Consider the following 15,665-nt stretch of genomic DNA (forward strand, 5'->3'; position numbering starts at 1 on the left):
TCTTTAACCTGTGCTTAACCCTCTCTCCACTCGCATTGTCTGCACCTGTAAAGACTTGATTCCCGGTTAAGGCACGCATTCCAACCATTATCTTGCAATTGAGTCTGTGTCTATATGTGCCTTGTTTGTGAATCCAACTCTCTAATCACCTGATGAAGCGCTCCGAAAGCTCTCGTGCTACCAAATAAACCTGTTGGACTTTAACCTGGTGTTGTGAGACGTCTTACTCTGCCCACCCCAGTCCAACACCGGCATCTCCACTCCATCGAGTTCGTTAGTGAATACTGAAAACTAATTACACAGTCACGACTTTACAGCCAAAATCCTCGAGTTTAAATTAGCTTCAAGGATTTACAGTGCACCTTCCATGAAGGGATTGAAACAATTCACTTCCCACCTTCCCCGGCACTTCAAACATAGTATTCGTACCTGTCAGAACAAATCCGAATATATTAATATTCGCCCCGCCCCAACCCAATTCCTAACAGATTACACTGAGTGTGAGCGGAGCAGATCCGCATGTAAAATGGTTCCGCATTTTAGAATCTTAAAACATATGAGATGATTTTTTTTAACGAATTCCTTATCTAAGTCTGGTCAGCAAATGGCTACCAGATGTGAAATTTTGGGTAAGATCTGTCCGGTTTTTAATTTCGAAGTATAGGTTTGCATCCAAATTTATGAGAGATAATGCTCTCTCATAATTAAGCAGAAAGTGAAAAAGGTTTCAAATGAAGAAGTCGTTTCTGGAAACAAGTTACAAGATTCCCTGAAAACACACCGCGGTTAGAAGCAAAATCGATTCGTTTTTGTAACGTCAAAGGAATATCCTGGTTCACACCTTCAAATGGACACAATGGATGAATATTCCTTTCAATCCAACAGCGAAGGAGTTCAGCTGGTGTTAATATTGTGTTCGGCACTGAACCCCGATCCAGTCACTTTCTGTGTTTTCTGATCGCTGCTTTACCCTGTGGTGTTTCAACATGTTTGTTCCGAGTGTTTGCGGGCTGTGGATTTTGTTAATCTGGCTGCCCGGGATCCTGAGCCAGGATTGCCAGAGGCTGCAGTTACAGCAAGTCCTTAACAAGAATGCTCAAAGGTCCCTGAGGGACATGGTGAGTTTATGCAGAGGTCCGGGGATTCGAGTGACCAATCTTAACTCGCAGGTTCTCGGAATAGTCTCCTGTCGAGGAATTGCTGAGATTGAATCTGTATTCTAATAAAAATGTAGAACATCTCCTTGATGGAATGAAAATTGAAGTATTAAAGTAGAGAAGGAAGTGTGTGGAAATGTGAAACACTTTATACTTAGAGTGATTCAGTTGGATGGTCAGTTAAATATGTGAGAGATAAAATACTTATGCAAGTTCTTGAGCACTTTCCTGGTTTTGGGGGCACGTTTCTGAGAGTAAGGACCGCTTGTGAAGTGTGCGCTTGGAGCCGGTTCTGACATCATTCTGTCCTGTTGCAGGGAGGTCCCTTCCCATTCCAGTGTATAACAACGAGAGAATCACTGAAAACCAAATCCCTGGACCTGCACCAGCTCATCAAGAGGTTACAGGTGAGTGTGCACTTTGCAACCTGTCTGATCATTCTGTTCATGCTGCCAGGTGTAATAGATATGTGGGGAATGTGTACACATCCCCAACAGTAGGAACAATGTAAATGACATTTTAAAGGCAAAGGCTTTATTTTGTTGACAATCATAAGACTGAAAATTTAATGTTGAGCATTTTGGGGAACCGACAGACATTCTGCGGATTACTTTGTCCCTCTTCTCTCCACTTGCCCCAAATTGCTTCAAGTTAGTTCGCCAAAAGAGGAAGATAACAGGAACAAGTTTGATAATGATCAATATTGCCACCACAAAAGGCGGTATTGACTTTTTAAATTCGAGCTTCTTAAACTTCTACAGCTGTAGATATACAGAGTCAGGGAGATATACAGCACGGAAACAGACCCTTCGGCCCAACTAGCCCACGGCGACCAGGTTCCCTAAACTGAAATAGTCCCATTTGTCTGCGTTTGACCCATATCCCTCTAATCTTTTCCCTAACCATGTACTTCCAAATGTCTTTTAAATGTTGTAATTGTCCCCGCCTCTACCACCTCCTCTGGCAGCTCATTCCATACACGCACCACCCTCTGTGTGAAAAAGCTGCCCCTCAGGTTCCTTTTAAATTTTTCACCTCCCCCGTAAACCTATGCTCTCTAGTTTAGGACTCCCCTACACTCCTGTATCCAATCTGACATTACTCGGACCACTGGACAAAGTTGATCAAGATCACGTTGTAGTCTCAGATAACCTTCTATTAAAATAGTCAGTAAAAGGAGAAATGTCCTCACCAATGTCGTTATGTATATTTTGTCCAGACTCAGGACAGGATCCAGATTGTCCATCAAACCCTGCGCCACATCAACAAGATCTACAGCATGAATCTGGGCTCAGTCACATGGGCCCAGGACAAAGTGGAACATTTCCGGCTGCTCCTGGATCGGCAGCTCAGTGAGCTGGAAGAATGTGTCAGGAACCCGGGATCCAGGCTGAGGAGAAACTCCACCATTCACAATTACTTTAGGAAACTGGAAAAGTTTCTCAAACAGCAGGTGGGACAATGGATAATTGACTGTGTGATTACCGGCATGTAGATTATTTCACCCCATTGAAATCTGTTCATTCTCTAATCCATGTCCCTCAATGTTTCCATTTCTCAGGGATTCAGTGAGTGTGCCTGGGAAATAATCCGCACGGAGACCAGAGGCCGATTACAACAGCTCCTTCTCATAACGGCACAAATCAGCGGAAGCAATTAAAGAATTTCTAACGATATATTTAATGAAGACTGGGGAACAGTGATTATTTATTTAAAGATTGTAGAATTTTTATAGAAGGATTATATTGTTCAGTCATCTGCACAAGCCGGTTTCCCAGTGTGAGATTGGCCATTGTACAACGTAATATCATAACGAAATAATAATATAACTTTTTAATATTTAACTTGTGAGTCTAATATTTATACCTGGATGCACTGTGTGAATATATTTCAAATCTAAGAGTATTTGATGAATGCGAGAGAGGCTGCAAGATATATATTTATTGACACCAGTTTTATATTGTAATAGACTGTATTTATTGGCATCAAATGTGTCCCAAATTGCAGTTTTACAATAAATATTTTGAACTTTGAATTTCATGATGTTGTCTTCGTTTCCAAATTGATGTCGATGTCGGCTGGGTGTTTCTGTTCATCTTGTTTGAGAGATTTAAGTCATTGGGTTATGAAGTTTGTGCACAGCGCCAAACCCTTTGAGCCAGAAATTCCGAAATCAAGTTTGGAATGACTATGTCAGTTCTGGAAATGATGTTTATTAGCGATTCAAATGAATTACTTCCGCACTATTGTCCCAAAGGAAAAATAAGTGTGTGCAGATACGAAACAAAACATCGAAATATGTGTCTCTTGTTAATAGCTACAGAATAGAAACTGGTACATTTCGAGAAGTTGCATTTACTTCTTTGAGCCCGGGATTAGCTATGCTGTCCTCTGTCAGAACCGAAATATATTCAATTGCTGTTCAAATGCACACCCAGTATCAATGAGCACCAGGTGATCTACTCAGGTTATAGACCATTAGTGTAACAGCATAGTAGAAACATACTCCATTCTCAATATTTAACCGTTTCTTAACCTGAACACTTTGATGCTAAATACATGATCAGTTTTCTTGTTTGACTGTGATGTGTTTGCAATTTTTGATTGCTTGAAATCATATATAAATGCAAACAAATATCTATTGAAGTTTTTCCGATTGTTTGCAACTCAGATTTACATCGGGTCATTGTATTTTTTTCAAGAATCAAACATTTTGGCTAAATATTACATGATACAAAATTATTCAATTATTCGCAAAACCGAAGTCAATCAAATGGAAATAAAACGGCATTGTTATAGAGAAAAAATAATAAAGTCAGCTCAAACAAACCCCTCAATATATCGAGAAATACAAGTATAAGCAGAATGTATAATGATTACTGACTGTGAAGCTTAGCTTGCCATTCAGGGTGGCACCATAACACAATCAGCAGATGTTCAGGGGGCAATAAATAGTTTGTTAGCGATCTGTCGTCCAGATGTGACCTGATTGTTTTCGGGGGAATGTGTCTCCTGATAACGTAACGCTTCCATTTGGTAGGAAGGGGTTTCCACTGGGAATTCATCTCAAAGCCCTGTTTACACATTGATGATCATCTCTTAGCAAGAAATTGCATAGTGCAAAGATTTTGTGATATCCAATGAAACGCTGACCATTAATGAGCACAAAGTGTATCTTTCCACTTATTGGTTAACAAGAATGAAAGTGCATACCTGTCATCTGCATTATTTCTCGGATTTCCCTCCAGTGCGAGATTGCTTTGCGGCACTGTGTCTTTTTGGAGCACGTACAACTATGCATATCATTAAAGCATGATCATTTTTTAAAAATTGTATACTATTTCATATACACGTAGTGAAGAGAAAAATCTGCGTTGCCCACATCATTATCATTTCTCACCATTTATTTGGCCATCAGGGATTTTCCAATGCATGTTGCATTTCACCCCGTCATCGACACAACAATGTAGGATATGTTTTTGAAAGGCATTTGCCATATGAAGTTGAGAATGGCGGTCGGTAGAATTGGAATGAGCCAGTGAGATTCTGCAAGTCCAGGAGGCAAGCTGTGGGGGTTACCGATAGTGTGACATTTGCTACCAAATAAACCTGTTGGACGTTAACCTGGTGTTGTTAAAACTCTTACTGTGTTTACCCCAGTCCAACGCCGGCATCTCCACATCATGACTTTTACTGACACAGCCAGGGCATTACAACCATGTCCTTTATGGAAGGAAATCTGTCATTCTTACTTGGTCTGGCCGACATGTGACTCCAGATCCACAGCAATGTGGTTGACTCTCAACTGCTCTCGGGCAACTAAGGATGGGCAACAAACGTTGGCCAGCCAGCGATGCCCATGTCCCACGAATGAATAAAACAAATTCCTTGAGTTTAAATGAGCATCCAGGATTTTTAGTGCAGTTTCCATAATGGCATTGAATCAATTCACTTCTCACCGTCCCCGCCACATCAAACCCATCATTCTTCCCCGTTAGAGCCCAGCCTAATATTTTAAATCCCAGTCCAATTCCGAACAGTTTACAATGACTATGAGTCTAGCAATTGCCGAGATAAGGTGGTTCCGCATTTTAGAATCTTAAAACATATGAAATGATTTTTTTAACGGATTGCTTATCTAAGTCTGGCCAACAAAGGGCAACAGAGGTAAAAGTTTGGCTAACATCTGTCCGATTTTTAATATCAAAGGATATATTTGCATCCAAATTTATGAGAGATAATGCGTTCTCTTAATTAAGCAGAAAGTGAAAAAGGTTTCAAATGAAGAAGTCGTTTCTGGAAACAAGTTACAAGATTCCCTGAAAACACACCGCGGTTAGAAGCAAAATCGATTCATTTTTGTAACGTCAAAGGAATATCCTGGTTCACACCTTCAAAAGGACACAATGGATGAATATTCCTTTCAATCCAACAGCGAAGGAGTTCAGCTGGTGTTAATATTGTGTTCGGCACTGAACCCTGATCCAGTCACTTTCTGTGATTTCTGATCGCTGCTTTACCCTGTGTTGTTTCAACATGTTTATTCCGAGTGTTTGCGGGCTGTGGATTTTGTTAATCTGGCTGCCCGGGATCCTGAGCCAGGATTGCCAGAGGCTGCAGTTACAGCAAGTCCTTAACAAGAATGCTCAAAGGTCCCTTAGGGACATGGTGAGTTTATACAGAGATCCCGGGATTCGAGTGACCAATCTTAACTCGCAGCTTCTCGGGATACTCTCCTGTCGAGGAATTGCTGAGATTAAATCTGTTCTCTTCCAAAAATGTAGAACATCTCCTTGATGGAATGCACATTGAAGTTTCAAACTATAGCAGGGAGTGTGTGGAAATGTGAAACAGTTTTTACTAAGAGTGATTTATTTGGATGGTCAGTAAAATATGTGAGAGATAAAATGCTTCAACAAGTTGTTGAATGACCGTGTTGGTTTTGGGGGCAAGTTTCTGAGAGCAAGGACCGCTTATGAAGTGTGAGCTTGGAACCGGTTCTGACATCATTCTGTCCTGTTGCAGGGAGGTCCCTTCCCATTCCAGTGTACAGCAACGAGAGAATCACTGAAAACCAAATCCCTGGACCTGCACCAGCTCATCAAGAGGTTACAGGTGAGTGTGCAATTTGTAACCTGTCTGATCATTCTGTTATAAGATATGTGGGGAATGTATCCACAACCTTAAGAGTTGGAACAATATAAATGATTTTTAAAGGCAAAGACTTTATTTTGTTGATTGTCGTAAGACTGAAAATTTAACGTTGAGCATTTTGGGGACTGATAGACATTCTGCGGAATAGTTTGACCTTCTTCTCTCCATTTACCCCAAAATACTGTCAGTATCAGATTTGCTCGCCAAAAGAGGAAAATACCAGTAACCAGTTTGATAATGATCAAAATTGTCACACAGAAAAGACGGTGTTGACTTTTGAAATTCGAGATTCTTACACTTTTACAGCGTAATCGTGGAATCAGTGAGATATACAGCACGGAAACAGGCCCTTCGGCCCGAATCGTCCATTGCGAACAGGTTTCCTAAGCTTAACTGGTGCCATTGGCCTATGTTTGGCCCATATCCCTCTAAACCTTTCCTGCGCATGTACCTGTCCAAATGACTTTCAAATGTTGTATGAAATCCTGCTTTTGCCACCTCCTCTGGGAGCCCATTCCATATACGCACCACCGTCTGTGTGAAAAAGTTACCCCTCACGTCCCTTTTCAATCTTTCCCCTACCCCGTAAACCTATGCCCTCTAGTTTTGGACTCCCCAACACTTCTCTACTCGATCTGCCATTTCTTGGACCAGTGACCCAGTTGAGCAAGATCACGTTGTGGTCTTAGATAACCTTCTTTTAAAATAGTCAGCTAAAGGAGAACTGCGTTTACTAATGCCATCGTGTGTATTTGTCCAGACACCGGACAAGATCAAGATTCTCCATCAAACCGTGCGCCACATCAACAAGATCTACAGTATGAACCTGGGCTCAGTCACATGGGCCCGGGACAAAGTGGAACTTTTCCGGCTGCTCCTGGATCGGCAGCTCAGTGAGCTGGAAGAATGTGTCAGGAACCCGGGATCCAGGCTGAGGAGAAATTCCGCCATTCACAATTACTTTAGGAAACTGGAAAAGTTTCTCAAACAGCAGGTGGGACAATTGACTGTGTGATTACCGGCATGTCATTTCTTTCACCCCATTGAAATCTGTTCATTCTCTAATCCATGTCCCTCAATGTTTCCATTTCTCAGGGATTCAGTGAGTGTGCCTGGGAAATAATCCGCACGGAGACCAGAGGCCGATTACAACAGCTCCTTCTCATAACGGCACAAATCAGCGGAAGCAATTAAAGAATTTATATCGATATATTTAATGAAGACTGGGGAACAATGATTATTTATTTGAAGATTGTAGAATTTTTATAGAAGAATTATATTGTTCAGTCAGCTGCACAAGCCGGTTTACCAGTGTGAGATTGGCCATTGTACAACATAATATCATGATGAAATAATAATATAACTTTTTAATATTTAATTTATGAGTCTAATATTTATACCTGGATGCACTGTGTGAATATATTTCAAATCTAAAAATATTTGGTAGATGCGAGAGCCTGCAAGATATATATTTATTTACACCAGTTTTAAATTGTAACAGACTGTATTTATAGGCATCCGAGATGTCCCAATTTGCAGTGTCACAATAAATATTTTAAACTTTGAATTTCATGGTGTTGTCTTCGTTTCCACACTGATGTCCATGTCGGCTGGATGTGTTTCTGTTCATCTTGTGTGAGAGATTTCAATCATTGGGTTATGGAGTTTGTGCGGCCCAGTGCACAGCGCCAAAACCTCTGAGCCAGAACTTCCGGAATCAAATCCCATGCCAAGGCTTTGTCGGTTTTGGAAGCGATGCTTATGAGCGGATTCAAATAAATTACTTCCCCACTATTCCCCAAAGGGGAAATAAGTGTGTGCAGATACGAAACAAAACATCGAAATATGTGTCTCTTGTTAATTGCCACAGTGTAGATACTGGTACTTTTTCAGAAGTTGCATTTATTTATTTGGGATTAGCTGTGCTGCCCTCTGTCAGATCCACAATGTCTTCAGTGGCTGTTCAAATGCAGACCGACTATTAGGCTGTTGATCTACTCAGGGTATAGACCATTAGTTTAAAAAGTATTGTAGAAACATACTCCTTTCTAAATACTTAACCGTTTCTTAACCTGAACAATTTGATGTTAAATACATTGTCAGTTTTCTTGTTTGAGTGTGTGATGTGTTTGCATTTTTGATTTCTTGAAATCATGCATGAATGCAAACTAGTATCTATTGAGGAGATCCCGACTGTTCACAACTCAGATTTATATCGGGTCATTGTATTTTTTCAGGATTCAAACATTTTGGCTAAATATTACATGATACCAAATGATTCAATTTTTTGCAACACCAAAGTCAATTAAATGGAAAGAAAACTGCATTGTTATGGAGAAAATTTAACAATGTCAGATCAAACGAAACTCCACAATATATCGAGAAATACAAGTCTAATAAGAGTAGTTGATAGTTACTGAAGACGGGAACGGGTTAATGAACTTTGTAATATTTGGAGATTTGTAAAAAGCATTGTAGAACTTGTTTTCATGTCTGTAGAATTTGTTTTCGTGTATCCAAAAACAGATAAGAGAAGCAGCTGTCCCTGCTGTTGTACACAAGTTTATGATTTTCCCAGCTAGCTGTGTTCAGGAATGTGGCTAACCCAGCTAGTATCTATTTTGTGTTCTCTTATATTATGTACTTCTGTTTAACACGGTGGAGCTTACATGCATGCCTTCTGTGATCGTATAATAATAGATTCATATATATTTATTATATACTATTTATCCTTACTGATATAAATTGTTATATAGGCCCCTGTACTTCAGTTGACTTGTTTGTGCAAACTTATAATCTTGTATGCTGGATAAACAAACCACAGATGTCCGCCACATAGAGGCGACAGAACAGACAGTTGCAGCCTTGAGATGGCTACGATTACACGGACTACGCGAAGGACAGAACCGCCGATGCAGCAATAATCATGAGAAAATGCGGACGTGACCAGGGGTGAAAATATATGTCTAAATATCTGCTCTTAACTTGTATTTGGGGAGAAGTTTAGAGAACCTCTTTAGGATCGGAGTTCTCCCACAAGCTTGTGAAAATAAACTGCTGTACTTTGACTCACGACTAGTCTCAGAGGTATTATTTACCGACAACAAATTGGTGCCGAAACCCGGGATCTGTTTATGGGTCTGGTCGAATGGCCACGACCGGGACACCAGAATAGAATACCAAACTTAATAGGGTGGGTCAAACTACAGTAGGTGGTCATCTGTGATGAGAGAGTGTGAGAGTGAAAGATGTCTGAACTGAGCACATATGGACAAGGAGTCAATTGACTCTAACACACAGCCTTAGACAGGTTGTTATGAGGAGAAATCCCCTACGCGATGGTCAGGACCATGAAGTGGGTGTAGAGTCTGGAAAAAGGTTGCCTGAGGTGTGATGTTCAGACGTGAGTGAGAAAGAGACTGTCTGAGTGATCGCCAGAGGGATCTGATCGCCCCTGACAGGTATCACTGGACTCTGATAAGAGTGACCTCGGAGGGGGAGAGCGAGAAGGGAGAACAGAAGACTCCAGGTGGTGAGTATAAACTTATTGGTGTTATGGCGGGACAAGGACAGTGGGGACCCCCGGGATCCCTGATAAACGAATATATGACTAAGAGGGACAAATTCATTAAACAGATGAGCAAAGGGGGGTGGGATTCATCCCACCCGCTAGACCAACAACGGAAATGGTTGGAAAAGGAAAAGAAAGACAGAACTAAGAAAATTGGAGTTCTCTTAGTTCACCAATTGGCCGGATTAACTGAACAGGTCTCAATCTCAGGTAAGAAATGGGCTGATTACAAAGCAAAAATTAAAATGCTGGAAGCACGCAATAGAGAATTAGAAAAGAGAAGCCAACTTTTAGAGGACCCCGGCTGGGGATCCTTGCCTCCCTATGGGCTGGCCGTACAACCCACGGCACCAGTGGGAGACTTCGACCCGATGAGGAAGAGGTCCATGATCTCGCTCCCATACCTCGGGGCGGGACATTACAACATCCCATGGCTCAATACAAACCCTTTACCCCAGGAGAAAGACAACAGGTTTTGGCATCCCTGGAAGGCTCCAGCCCCGGAGTGGCAATAGCAAATTTTAGGCAGAACTAGACACCATTTGGGTTGGACACCAATTACATTTGCGGGATATACACCAGTTGGTACGAGCCGCTTGCCCACAGGACAGGTGGAGACTACTGGGTGACAGGGCGGACCAGGCTGACGTCGCCATCAGAGCCCGGTTTTATTACCAAGGCGGAAGGTGGACGTTCGCGACAGAGACAAACGCCGAGATCGATGAAATGATGGAACCATTTAATTGGTTTAAGGCAGCAGTCCAGCGAGTATTGGACAATGCACCAACCAACTGGACCAGAATTACCAATACTAACCAACAAAGGGGTGAAGGAGCCTCCGAATTCGGGGAGCGACTCTTCAAAGTATATCAAGAATGTTCCGGAATGCCCGATAATGCCCGAACAGATAGAGCCTTTCTACAAGCATTTAAGGATGGGCTGTCACCAGCTCACCAAAAAATCCTTAAAATGGGAGTCCTCAGTACCCGGGATTACAATGAATTAGTAGAATGGACATCTGGAATTAGAGACGGACCAGATGAGAAACCATACCCACGAATAAAACAGGAAAATGTTAGTGCAAACAGTGAAGGAGCTAAACCAAAGGGTGCGTGCTATAATTGTGGGAAACCGGGTCACTTTGCCAGAGACTGTAGAGCTCCAAAGTGGGGTAGAAGGAAGGCCCCTACCTGCCAGTTTTGCAATAAGGATGGCCACACCGAGGCCACCTGTTGGAGCAAACACAGCAGACCGAGTCAACTCCTCCCCCCTCCCCACACCGAGGAGGGAGGGAACTGGCGTGAGGCAGCCCCCGCAAGCCTGGGCAGAAAGGTGGGTAGAATCTACGTGTCTGCACTAGTAGGGGGCAGACAATGTGAAATGCTGGTGGACACAGGAGCCTCCATATCAATCACCAATCTACCCTTGTCCATCACTAATAAAATGATCTGTGTAAGAGGAATTAATGGACAGAAGACCCCTGCCTACTTAAGCGAAACCACCCTAGTAGAAATTAATAACCTGTATATACCTATGCGATTTTATTATGTAAAAATAATGAAGGAACTATTATGGGAAATGACCTGATGAAGGAGTACAAAGTCTTACTAGATTGCAGGAAGGGCGAATTGATTTGGCCCCGCCCCCATGGGAGAAAGGACAGGGTAGGAACATATGTAAACTATCTAGGAACCGTCCATGCAGCATCTGCAACAGGACGCGACTGGCAGTTAGAAGATAATGGATTTGGTGCCATCTGCGCCTCTATCCCCGGGTATGGGCGGAAACGAAACTAGATACTGGATTAGTCAAAACTGACCCCATAATAGTGGAAGGACCAGAACATAAACCACATCGACAATACCCGATTAAGCCCAAAGCCAAAAAGGCATTTGAGGAAATTGCGATGGGATTAGTAAAAAGGGGGATCCTACAGGAAACCACTAGTCCCACCAACTCCCCCACCTGGCCGGTGCCTAAACCGGACGGGAGCTATAGATTAACCATTGATTATACAGCTTTAAATAAAGTGACCCCCAAGCTACACCCCATCGTGGCTAGCCCCTCCACCATTTTAAACGGGTGGTCACCATCCCATGGAATCTTTACAGTATTAGATATCACCAACGGATTTTAGTCCATTCCCCTGGATCCTAATTCACAAGATAAATTTGCATTTACCATAGGCGATAAACAGTACACATGGACTAGGCTCCCGCAAGGCTTCCACAACAGCCCGGCTATATTTCACCGGGTAATGAGTAAGATATTAGAACAAGTAGAAGTCCCAAAAGGGAGCACAATTCTGCAGTATGTAGACAACATCTTAATAGCCTCCAAAACTAGAGCAGAACATCAGATGGCACTATACTCAGTCTTGAAGCACTTAGAAGAACAGGGACTAAAGGCGAGCCCCAGGAAGCCCCAAATAGGGAAAGCGCAGGTGTTATATTTGGGACACCTGATATCCCAGGGAACCAAAGAAATGCCAGTGGACAGGGAAACAGCTATACAGCAAATGCCAAGACCAGTAACCGTCCAAGGGGTAAGGAAGGTTTTGGGATTGTTTAATTACAGCCGCGACTTTATACCGGAATTCGCCTGACTAACCGAACCAATACAAAGGCTAGTAAAAGGTGGGAAACCCACTCTAGAAGTTATAGAGTGGGGATCAGAACAGGAAGAGGCATGTAGCAAACTAAAAGCAGAACTAATGACAGCTCCGGGACTTGGACTGCCTGACGCTGGTAAAGATTTTCACATCTATTGTAATAATGAAGGGGGATATTACTCGGCAGTAGTCATACAGGTCCATGGGGATAAGCAGTGACCCATGGGTTATTATTCCACAGCGGAGGGCCCCGTAGTAACCGGGTTACCCAGATGTATAGCCACACTGGATTGCGCTGCAGGGGCAGTAAAGATCAGCGAGCCCATTGTAATGACGGGGAATATTGTCTTGCACGCCATACATACCTTGGTGGAAATGCTGAACACAGGAAAATTACAGTCTGTCTCAAATATGAGAAGGGCGAAGCGGGAGGCAGTGCTTCTCCCACCCACTAAGTCCATCACCATTGTACGAGATATGGGAACGAACCCCGCAGAAGGAATGTTAGGTGAAGGGAACCCACACAACGTGTGGGGACGTAGATGAAGAGGTAGAGGAAGGTAGAATAAAGGATGTGCTCCTGGAGGCACCAGATATTGTCCTGTTTGTGGATAGATCATGGAAATATGTAGATGGGTCACCATGAACAGGATGAACAGTAGTGAATGCGCACTTACTAATTGTTCAAGCAGGAAGGATAGAGGGAGGCATGTCAGTGCAAGTGGCGGAACTAGTAGCCTTAACTCAGGCTTTTACCGAGGCGGTGGGGAAAATGGTCAACATTCACACCAATAGTAGATATGCATTCGGAATTGTGCATGTCTATATGACCGTTTGGGGGAGAAGGGGATTTGTCACAATGGGAGGCACTACAATTAAACATGGCCAGATAATAGCAACCTTACTGGAAGCCAGCAACCTCCCATCGGAAACCACGGTATTGAAGGTAAAGGCGCACCAAAAGGAACCAGACATGCAAAGTCCTGAGTGGCATATCTTTAAGGGAAACCAGGCAGCCGACATAGCGGCATGATCTGCCTTGGAAGCAAGGGAAATGCAAGCCTTGCCGGCTGCCTCGGCCAAAGTCGAACCCCCGATAGACATCTCACAGCTACATGCTGATACCCCTGAAGAAGAACGTGCGAGTTGGAAAGCTCAAGGAGCTACACCTGATGGAGGGGGGATATGGAGATTAAATGATAAAGTTCTAGCGCCAGAATGTATCCAGCATACTCTGATGCGGTTACATCATGGGCTGTTGCATGTGGGAAGGGATACCATGATGACCAGTATGGGGAAGGAATGGTCGTGGAAAGGAATGGGATGGGACATTGCCCGGTATTGTCACCGGTGCATAACCTTTGCACAGTATAACCCCGGAAGAGCCGTAAAAATCAAGATGGGACACCAGCCCCACCCTAAATGTCCCTGGGAACATCTACAAATCGACTTTACAGGGCCTCTTCCGCAGTCACATGGGAGAACCTACTGCTTGGTAATAATTGACCAATTCACCAGATGGGTAGAAGCATTTCCAATGAAAAACTGTTCTGCCACTACAGTGGCAAGAATACTAGCTGAGGAAGTTATCCCAAGATGGGGGGGTGCCTTTGCAAATAGACTCCGATCAAGGCACACACTTTACGGGGAAGGTAGTAAAAACTATATGTCAACTGATGGGGATAAAACAGAAATTTCACATACCCTACCACCCTCAAAGCTCAGGAATGGTGGAACATATGAATAGGACACTTAAGACCTCCCTGGCAAAGGCCATGCAGGAATCAGGGAAGAGATGGACAGAAGTATTACCCGCCATATTAATGAAACTCAGAGCCACCACAAATCGGACCACTGGGCTGACACCATATGAGCTAATGACCGGAAGGGCTATGCAACTGCCCAAGTCCATCATTACCCGAGGGGCAGATGTAGGCCCATTACGGGACAGGATTAGACGATATGTATTAGAATTAAGCTCGCAATTAAAAGATATGTGGAAAACAGTACGGGACAAACAAATAGCGGTAGATGAGCACAATGAACTAGAACAGACCCCGGAGTTACCCCCGGCGGGCAGCAAGGTTATGGTAAAAACATTACCTGGAAAACCTGGGTTCGCCCCCAAATGGAATGGCATCAGTGGAGACACCTGTGCCTGCATAGATATGCAAGGCAGGGGCATCTGGAAACATTGGACTCAGTTGAAAGAATACACTGGCACCAATTGGAAAACATGTAATGTGCTCAATTCACAGATACGTGAGACGGCTGACCTCCAAGCAAGCTGAACAGGTTCGTGGGAAGTTGCGCGCGGGCAATATAGCCTTGGAACCATTGTATAACGGTCACGCAGATTATTAGTAAGTGATAAGATGCTTCTCATGCTGCTTCCCGCGACCCTGGCCCTGTTAGCCATAGCGGGAAAGTATAGATGGAATTATGAGGATTTAGCGATGAAGCACCATGAAGTAACAATGACTCTGTCTATTGTATGAACACCTTTGTGTATATGTCTTATCTGTATGCATCACAATCAAATCTGAGCAAGTGCTGGGTCTGTTCACACATTCCCACGCACGGAGGAAAGGGAGGAAATCCTTTATTCCCTATCCCCTTATCAGCTCTGGGAATGATAGAATGGATTTTAAATCAGAATGGAACCCAGGAAGGGACAAGGAAACTGACATTCAAAACCCCATCGGGTACAACCATGCAGAGTACGTTTAATATCAGTAACAGTGATGTTGTTTTAGGGCTAGAGGGTGGAGGGTGCACTTTATCGACCTTTAAGAAACATTACCAACCCAGCTATGACAGATCAGATTCCCCACCCAACTTCGTTGTGAAAAATCAACAAAGGGGATCTATCTGCCTGACAAGAAATGGAACCATACCTGTTGGCTGGAGCTACTGTATACAGTAAGAGTTTTAACAACACCAAGTTAAAGTCCAACAGGTATATTTGGTAGCAAATACCATTAGCTTTCAGAGCGCTGCTCCTTCGTCAGATGGAGTGGAAATGTGCTCTCAAACAGAGCATAGAGACACAAAATCAAGTTACAGAACTTGTTACAAGTTACAAAATCAAGTTACAGAACTTGTTACAAGTTACAGAACTTCTGTAACTTGATTTTGTGTCTCTGTGCCCTGTTTGAGAGCACATTTCCAC

The 15,665-nt window shown here is 43.1% G+C and overlaps 2 protein-coding genes across 2 annotated transcripts; both read left to right on the forward strand.

Moving 5' to 3' along the window:
• The first annotated feature begins 986 nt into the window (after positions 1-986).
• On the forward strand, positions 987-2,817 carry LOC144500943 (interferon alpha-21-like). The gene is made up of 4 exons (XM_078224441.1): positions 987-1,118; positions 1,475-1,564; positions 2,377-2,610; positions 2,719-2,817. The coding sequence occupies exons 1-4, from the start codon at positions 987-989 to the stop codon at positions 2,815-2,817; spliced, it is 555 nt and encodes a 184-aa protein (XP_078080567.1).
• Positions 2,818-5,693: 2,876 nt separating this feature from the next.
• LOC144500944 (interferon a3-like) lies at positions 5,694-7,505 on the forward strand. The gene is made up of 4 exons (XM_078224442.1): positions 5,694-5,825; positions 6,183-6,272; positions 7,072-7,305; positions 7,407-7,505. The coding sequence occupies exons 1-4, from the start codon at positions 5,694-5,696 to the stop codon at positions 7,503-7,505; spliced, it is 555 nt and encodes a 184-aa protein (XP_078080568.1).
• The last annotated feature ends 8,160 nt before the right edge of the window (positions 7,506-15,665 follow it).

This window comes from Mustelus asterias, chromosome 11 (genome assembly GCF_964213995.1).
Source record: "Mustelus asterias chromosome 11, sMusAst1.hap1.1, whole genome shotgun sequence".
Lineage (NCBI taxonomy): Eukaryota > Metazoa > Chordata > Chondrichthyes > Carcharhiniformes > Triakidae > Mustelus > Mustelus asterias.